Source organism: Aedes aegypti, unplaced genomic scaffold (genome assembly GCF_002204515.2).
Source record: "Aedes aegypti strain LVP_AGWG unplaced genomic scaffold, AaegL5.0 Primary Assembly AGWG_AaegL5_hic_scaff_14_PBJ_arrow, whole genome shotgun sequence".
Classification (NCBI taxonomy): Eukaryota; Metazoa; Arthropoda; class Insecta; order Diptera; family Culicidae; genus Aedes; species Aedes aegypti.
This window is the reverse complement of record NW_018734944.1, coordinates 1-8720: the sequence shown is the minus strand read 5'-3', so window position 1 is coordinate 8720 and position 8720 is coordinate 1. Positions and strand designations below refer to the sequence as shown.

The window sequence follows — 8720 nt, the reverse complement described above, 5'->3', positions numbered from 1 at the left end:
TGGTTGCTTGCTTGGAGGCTTGCAGGATGCCTTTTAATGTTTGCTCTCCTTCCAAAACCATCGAAATGTTGAATGTGCTTCGACTTTTTGGCACATTATTAGCTAATTTAACAATATCAAAAATTTATAATCAAACCATAGCAAACAATTAAACAAAACAATGGTCTTTATTTTCACAGTTCTTACAACTGACAGTGGGCGATATTCACTTATCGCCCGGGACATCCTGGCTACGAAGAACACTGTGTATCGATATATGGTGGTCATGGGCCTGTCGTAAGTGGAGTAATCCGGCCAAAACTTTTGCTTCCGTTCCGTCGCGTCGGCCAAAAACATTCGGGACAGAGTCTGGTCCATTGCGTCTGTAAGCTGTCGACAATTCTTCCGCGCTGAAGTCGCCCTGCTGAACGTCTACGGCTCTTCCGAAATCCCCAGTCAAACAGTAGGATTTTTTCCAGCTTTCGAGTAGTCAAGGAAGAAGTGATTGAGTTAAATGGAGTATCAGCAAATTACCTCCTTTGCTGGAAATGAACAACGAGGATACGAGCAGATTGGTTACCATTTGGAACGCAACCTGACCATGGGACCACCGAATGCAGGATGTAATTGCAGATGAATTTTGTTCATCAGAAAGGAAACCAGTGGAAGTTCTTCCGTATGATAGACTGCCAGCTGTTACTAATTATGAATGCAATTTGAGGTAAGTGTTTATTATGGACCGAAGCACGAGTTCATTATGTGACGTTTGAGCGGTGCCGTGTTATTTACGTGACCATGGCAACGAGTGAATTTGGCACCGCTACGTCAAATTAGTGAACTCGTGCATTGGTCCATTGAAGGCAAAGAAAATTTTCTTATATTTCTTATTCATATTCTTTTAGCAGCATCTGTTCCAACGCCTTCTGAAAATAGTACCTATACTGGCTACGGATGTTACGGTTATGGACTTGCGGTGCCATCGGAAAGCGCAGTATGATGTGAAGATTGACGGAATAAATGCAGTCATTTTCTTCGATCAGATAATGAAAATATGCATAGATACACAACTTAAGTACAAACTTGACCAAGTTCGATTGATTTACTAATCAAAGTAAGTATTCTTATGTGAAAAAAATAAATAAATCAATTGAAACATAGACTCAAACACTGCTTTTGTGGATTTATTCTGGAAGGAAAACAGTGAGACAAGAGGTTCGTTTATCTTTTCCAAAAGATGTTTTTTAATACGTACATTCTTGTCGCGCTGTTCCTTATTCAATTTCTTCTTAAATTATTGTTTTCATGAGTTATGGTATAAATACAACAGCACTGTACGGTATAGGGTTTTCAATACAATAATTAATTTTATTTTTGTTTATTGTTATACTGTACTTAAATTGTTTCCTTTACAGTTTATTGAACGAAACCATGGATAGTATAACAATCATTTGGCAGACTGCAAACGACAAATTTTGTTCGAGAAAATCGGCGATTTTTAATGGTTACATAACTTAACCGCCCATTCCCCACATTGTAATTTACCCAATTACTATTTGCAAAACGGTCAAACCCGTTTCAGGTAGGGTGAGCTTATTGTTAATTTCCATGTTATATGAAATTGTTACGGTATTGTCGCAAACGGTTGTGAATAATACGGGAAACAGTACAGATATGGTTCACGAGTATGCGGGTTGTGCGCATCAATGTGAGCGTGTTGTTTGGTGTAGAAAACGGTTCTTTTGATTGCGGTGTTTCCGTTGCACTTTGAGTAACTGTCATGATTGTTCGTTCAAAAGGGGGTGTGCTTATAAGTCGGGGCTGTATTTCGATGGCACCAATGAATTTCGTGGATCTAGATATTCGAGTAAAACATATTATTACAACGTTGAAGTGTTGTATTTTGACCACAGTGACCACAGTGAGCCGTTAATAGTGGGACAAATCAAAACTGATTGCGACCGAAGTGAAAATGGATACGACGAATGTAGGCAACAGTAAGTAATTATTTTTAATAAGCCAGCGCCAAGGGCAAGAATTGTAGCAACTGTTTAGCGAAGGAAAGCATCGACGAAGAGAACCGATCATCGCAGATAACTGTATCAATTTCAAATCAAGGCTATGTTCCGATTGTTAAATTTTTGGGTGAGAGAGAAGGTGATTTTTTCGTGACGGACCCGTTCACGCTTCTATCCATTTTCGAAACTGGAATCCAAAACTGTCATCAAAATTCCTATTAATCAAATGTCATCTCAGTTTTATGGATCAAAACGTCTGTGCCATCAAAATTAAGAGAGATTTTTTTTGTTTCGCATTTGCTAGTTTTATTCAGTTCGCACAAAAGGTATGATTTTCAGATCTAGTATTGATACGACTGCGCAAAATGCTTTCAGTTATACACTCAAACAAACGGACTATGGAAATAGATAGAAACATCCTTTGGAAGCTCGCCACAAGAATGTCATAAATTTGCCTTAATATTTTTGTGGCAACCTGGAATCGAATCAAGAACCTTGCCATCGATAGGCCCGTTCGTACGCCACGTGCATATCAACGCCTTGATGCAATATTCGTTCCAGTCTTTATTAGGCTAAATGTATGAATTTCGATAGCCCAGTTCGCTGCGTGTAGTTGTCATCTAGGTTGTGATTCTTTATGGCTTTGAGCCTTTCAGTCTTATTCAGCTTTTTCTAAATATTTTCGTAAATTGTTTCTCTCCAACTGTATCCAGATTTTGATCTAAGCAACCTGGCGTTTCTACTTAGGCGTTCATTAGAAGCTACTCCCACAAATGTTGAATTCAGGCGTAGGCTACTCCGATGGATGTTGGTTACGATGTCGAACGCGTGACATTTGTGGGAGAATTCTTCCTGCTTGACTATTCTATGAAGCACTCAATAGTTGCGGTGAAGTTTGCAATGCGCGTGCACATGTGTGTTTGTGAAATGCTGTCTTTTTTACAGTAATCGCTCAAAGGCGCTAGGCATGGACAGTAGTGATGAGTATTTTACAAGTGGCTAGTTACTATGAAATATAGGAGTGTCTGACATCGGACGTGACTTATTTAGTGATGTGCAGACTCGTACAAATGCGGTTTGTAAGAGCCATCATCTCCATGTCCATGCGCGTTAGAGCTAGCATCGGCCTTAGCCAAAGCGTTCAGATGAGCGGCCTTAGCGTGCTGCACTTCTGGGGTTTCCACTGGAACTCCGTTGTGGATGACTGGAACGTGTTGAGGTCCATGCCATGCTCCACCTCCATGGTGAGCTCCAGCGTAAGCAGCTGGGGCCGAATGGTAAGCTGGAGCGTGGACAACTGGGGCGTGATATGGAGCTGGGGCATAGTGAGGTTGTGCGGCGACCTTAGCATAAGCAGCAGCGTGAGCAGCCTTAGCGTGCTGAACTTCTGCGGTTTCGACTGGGACGCCCTTCTGGATCTGTGGAATGTGAATCGGTCCGTTCCACTTCTGAACAGGGGCTTCGTAGTGACCACCACCCCAGTGATGAGCAGTTGGCGCTGGAGCAGCATGAGCGGCAATATGAGCGTGGACAGCAAAGTGAGCAGCCTTGGCAGCGGCCACTTCAGGAGTATCCTGAACTCCGTAGCATGCCGAAGCCATCAGCAGCACTGATCCCAACAACTAGAAGGATCAAGAAGAAACCACATCAATCTATTAGTAAATCACTGGAGGTTATTTCACTTGAGTTCACTTAGAAGAGTCCATATTTATCCATCTTGTAATCACTCAATCCCTCCAAACTACTTACAAAGGTTTTCATTGTTGAACTGGGTAAAATTTGCAAAGCAATACACAACACGTGATAGAACTATTGAGTGCTCCTGTAAGTGCAAACCTCCTGGTTGATCTGAGTCAGACGAGGACTGTTCGCGGACTGTGCCTTTCCCGGTGTTCGGTAAGCAGTTTTATACAGAACAGCCCCCAACAATCCGGACAATCATCCAAGTTGGCCAATTTCGAATGCATTGCACACGATGATCTTGGCAGGCGACGCTTTCGGCCTTCCCAGGCGTTGCATCTTCACCTGATCGAACGGTTTTCGTGCAGCAGCGCGTCGCACGGTGGAGTAGCGGGAACAAACTCGTGGCCATAAGTTCGGATATGAAAATAGATGATATTTTTGATCGCGCTTCACTTTACGTGTGTATGACGCATGTTGTTAAATTGAAGTGACGTAACTTAATTGTTTTTAATGGTTTTATAGGCTTACTATTCTCGCTTAATTTATGATCTCGCCCTAAAAGTCATTGCTAATCAAGTCTGTAGCTTGTTATTACTGAGCAAACGAATGGATTTACACGTTATTTCACAATGCTCTATCTCCCAGTGGTGATAATTTTCATAAATTTTCATAAGAATAATGAGCTCGGTTACCAATGGCTTTTAGGGCGAGATTATAAGTTATACAAGAATGATGGCCAAATTTTAATTTTTGTTTCAAACAACTGTTGCTTTTTCTTCTGTGTAGCTAAACTGACAGAAGTAAACAAAACAAGTCCAGAAAACAATAAATATAGTTCATTTTACAATACGCTTTTGAACAGCTGGTCGCTTATTTTATGAATGAATTTTTGACAGAAGACAGTGTCGTAACGTGTAAAAGTAACATCAATATCATCAGTGTTGTCGTTTCGTAAAATGGACTATTGGGTGAAAATTATTTAAGAAGTAATAATAAGTGGTTTTGCAAAAATAAGTGACTTAAGCTGTGATTTTTCAAAGGACGAATGCAACAATGTTGAAGATCTTTACTTATAAAGGAAATGAAACTCTTCTGCCATTGTGGGCACGGAACTATAGTGGAATTGTATTGTTATTTAACAATATACTGTGTTGATGTTACAATACGGTCAATGTTACAATAATGTTCTATAAAGTCATATTTTTTCTTGCAATGAATGTTGGTGCATGATTCTAGAGGCTCCAAAGAAACCTTCAGAGATTATTAACAATTTCCTCTATGATTTCACGAGAAAAAGCTCCAGGAGTTCTTCTAAGATAGCACAAAAGCTTCCAAGGTTCTGAGAAGAAGTTTTCAAGCTTTTGAAGAGAAATTTCTAAGCTTCCGAAGAGAAGCTTCCAAGCTTCCGAAAAGACGCTACCAAGCTTCCGAAAAGACGCTACCAAGCTTCTAAGGAGAAGCTTCCAAGCTTCTGAGGAGAAGCTTCCAAGCTTCTGAGGAGAAGCTTCCAAGCTTCTGAGGAGAAGCTTCCAAGCTTCTGAGGAGAAGCTTCCAAGCTTTTGAGGAGAAGCTTCCAAGCTTCTGAGGAGAAGCTTCCAAGCTTCTGAGGAGAAGCTTCCAAGCCTCTGAGGAGAAGCTTCCATGCTTCTGAGGAGAACCTTCCACTTTTCTGAGGAGAAGCTTCCACTTTTTCTGAGGAGAAGCTTCCAAGCTTCTGAAGAGAAGCTTCCAAGCTTCTGAGGAGAAGCTTCGAGCTTCTGAGGAGAAGCTCACAAGCTTCTGAGAAGAAGCGTCCAAGCTTCTGAGGAGAAGCTCCCAAGCTTCTGAGGAGAAGCTCCCAAGCTTCTGAGGAAGAAGCTTCCAAGCTTCTGAAGAGAAGCTTCCAAGCTTCTGAAGAGAAGCTTCCAAGCTTCTGAGGAGAACCTGCCACTTTTCTGAGGAGAAGCTTCCACTTTTTTCTGAGGAGAAGCTTCCAAGCTTCTGAGGAGAAGATTCCAAGCTTCTGAGGAGAATCTTCCAAGCTTCTGAGGAGAAGCTTCCAAGCTTCTGAGGAGAAGCTTCCAAGCTTCTGAGGAGAAGCTTCCCAAGCTTCTGAGGAGAAGCTTCCAAGCTTCTGAGGAGAAGCTTCCAAAGCTTCTGAGGAGAAGCTTCCAAGCTTCTGAGGAGAAGCTTCCAAGCTTCTGAGGAAGAAGCTTCCAAGCTTCTGAGGAAGAAGCTTCCAAGCTTCTGAGAAGAAGCTTCCAAGCTTCTGAGGAGAAGCTTCCAAGCTTCTGAGAAGAAGAAGCTTCCAAGCTTCTGAGAAGAAGCTTCCAAGCTTCTGAGAAGAAGCTTCCAAGAAGCTTCCAAGCTTCTGAGAAGAAGCTTCCAAGCTCTGAGAAGAAGCTTCCAAGCTTCTGAGAAGAAGCTTCCAAGCTTCTGAGAAGAAGCTTCCAAGCTTCTGAGAAGAAGCTTCCAAGCTTCTGAGAAGAAAGCTTCCAAAGCTTCTGAGAAGAAGCTTCCAAGCTTCTGAGAAGAAGCTTCCAAGCTTCTGAGAGAAGCTTCCAAGCTTCTGAAGCTTCCCTTCTGAGAAGAAGCTTCCAAGCTTCTGAGGAGAAGCTTCCAAGCTTCTGAGGAGAAGCTTCCAAGCTTCTGAGGAGAAGCTTCCAAGCTTCTGAGGAGAAGCTTCCAAGCTTCTGAGGAGAAGCTTCCAAGCTTCTGAGGAGAAGCTTCCAAGCTTCTGAGGAGAAGCTTCCAAAGCTTCTGAGGAGAAGCTTCCAAGCTTTCTGAGGAGAAGCTTCCAAGCTTCTGAGGAGAAGCTTCCAAGCTTCTGAGAAGAAGCTTCCAAGCTTCTGAGAAGAAGCTTCCAAGCTTCTGAGAAGAAGCTTCCAAGCTTCTGAGAAGAAGCTTCCAAGCTTCTGAGAAGAAGCTTCCAAGCTTCTGAGAAGAAGCTTCCAAGCTTCTGAGAAGAAGCTTCCAAGCTTCTGAGAAGAAGCTTCCAAGCTTCTGAGAAGAAGCTTCCAAGCTTCTGAGAAGAAGCTTCCAAGCTTCTGAGAAGAAGCTTCCAAGCTTCTGAGAAGAAGCTTCCAAGCTTCTGAGAAGAAGCTTCCAAGCTTCTGAGGAAGAAGCTTCCAAGCTTCTGAGAGAAGCTTCCAAGCTTGTGAGGAGAAGCTTCCCAAGCTTCTGAGGAGAAGCTTCCAAGCTTGCTGAGGAGAAGCTTCCAAGCTTCTGAAGAAGAAGCTTCCAAGCTTCTGAGAAGAAGCTTCCAAGGTTCTGAGAAGAAGCTTCCAAGCTTCTGAGAAGAAGCTTCCAAGCTTCTGAGAAGAAGCTTCCAAGCTTCTGAGAAGAAGCTTCCAAGCTTCTGAGAAGAAGCTTCCAAGCTTCTGAGAAGAAGCTTCCAAGCTTTCTGAGAAGAAGCTTCCAAGCTTCTGAGGAGAAGCTTCCAAGCTTCTGAGAAGAAGCTTCCAAGCTTCTGAGGAAGAAGCTTCCAAGCTTCTGAGGAGAAGCTTCCAAGCTTCTAAGGAGAACTTCCAAGCTTCTGGAAGAAGCTTCCAAAGCTTGTGAGAGAAGCTTCCAAGCTTCTGAGGAGAAGCTTCCAAGCTTCTGAGGAAAGCTTCCAAGCTTCTGAGGAGAAGCTTCCAAGCTTCTGAGGAGAAGCTTCCAAGCTTCTGAGGAGAAGCTTCCAAGCTTCTGAGAGAAGCTTCCAAGCTTCAGGAGAAGCTTCCAAAGCTTCTTCTGAGAGAAGCTTCCAAGCTTCTGAGAGAAGCTTCCAAGCTTCTGAGGAGAAGCTTCCAAGCTTCTGAGGAGAAGCTTCAAGCTTCTGAGGAGAAGCTTCCAAGCTTCTGAGGAGAAGCTTCCAAGCTTCTGAGGAGAAGCTTCCAAGCTTCTGAGGAGAAGCTTCCAAGCTTCTGAGGAGAAGCTTCCAAGCTTCTGAAGGAGAAGCTTCCAACAGCTTCTCTGAGGAGAAGCTTCCAAGCTTTGAGGAGAAGCTTCCAAGCTTCTGGGAGAAAGCTTCAAGCTTCTGAGGAGAAGCTTCCAAGCTTCTGAGGAGAAGCTTCCAAGCTTCTGAGGAGAAGCTTCAAGCTTTGAGGAGAAGCTTCCAAGCTTTTGAGGAGAAGCTTCCCAAGCTTCTGAGGAGAAGCTTCCAAGCTTCTGGGAAAAGAAGCTTCTACAGGGTGTTCCCTGCTTTCGGGCATTTTCAGGTTGATGCCTTTACGAATTCATTCACGGTTTCTCTGGTCAATGAAGCGCTCTTGCAGTTCTTCCAAACATTTCATGAGTTATTAAAACAAAAAAATCCATAAATTCTTCCAAATTTATTTGAAAGTTACACACAAGCAAATACTGGCAGTGTTTATTCCGATCAATAATATACAAATTTATTGCGGGACTGCGTTCGACATTTTTCTAGAAAAATCTCTCACAAGCATCTAGAGGATGTCATCCAAAAATTCGACCGTTTATTTCTAAATAAACAAGATAGCAATTTATCTACCCAAATCTACCATGACTTTCTCAAGAGTTAAGGAGTTTTATCAAAGATCCTTTCAAGAGTCTTTCAGGAATTATTGTTGATGTTTTATCAAAGATTACTACAGGATGCATTTCAGAACTACCTTTCGGATTTTTAGAGAATTTTCCCTAACAGTTCCTACAAAAAATCCTTGACAATCCCTGAAGACATTCCTGAAAAATTCTTTGAGTGATTCCTTACTAATGAATAGAAAATTTCTCGGTGAATTTCTAAAAAAACTTCCTGAAGACATTTTGATAAGCATCTCTGGAGTAATTCTAAAAGCATCCTTAGAGAAATTTCTGGTTGAAATCTTAGAGAATCCTGAACGACGATTGGTGGAAATCTTCAGAACACAGTGATGGTATCACTGGAGAAATTGCTTAATTAACTTCAATTTTAAATATGGGCCATAATTTGAATCTTGACACTTTCGATCATGTTTGACGTTAATTTGGTCGACAAAACGCCACAGGATTAGGCATTGTTTTTGGACTTCAAACAACGAAAAGCATTCAAAAATTGTGTAAACATGTGTTTTTGGCGTTTGATAA

The 8720-nt window shown here is 42.1% G+C and overlaps 1 protein-coding gene and 1 long non-coding RNA gene across 3 annotated transcripts; one reads left to right on the top strand and one right to left on the bottom strand.

The window, feature by feature from the left end:
* Window positions 1–244: 244 nt before the first annotated feature.
* LOC110680501 lies at window positions 245–1138 on the top strand. 2 transcript variants are annotated; one of them, XR_002502903.1, is made up of 2 exons: window positions 245–700; window positions 885–1138. It is a non-coding gene; the product is annotated as an uncharacterized LOC110680501 (long non-coding RNA). The 2 variants fall into 2 exon arrangements; XR_002502902.1 differs by having other exon boundaries at window positions 882–1138.
* A 1142-nt stretch (window positions 1139–2280) lies between these two features.
* On the bottom strand, window positions 2281–3884 carry LOC110680502 (pupal cuticle protein-like). The gene is made up of 2 exons (XM_021856299.1): window positions 3744–3884; window positions 2281–3616 (listed from the first exon to the last, which is right to left on the bottom strand). The coding sequence occupies exons 1-2, from the start codon at window positions 3753–3755 to the stop codon at window positions 3041–3043; spliced, it is 588 nt and encodes a 195-aa protein (XP_021711991.1). The 5' UTR covers window positions 3756–3884; the 3' UTR covers window positions 2281–3040.
* Window positions 3885–8720: the final 4836 nt, after the last annotated feature.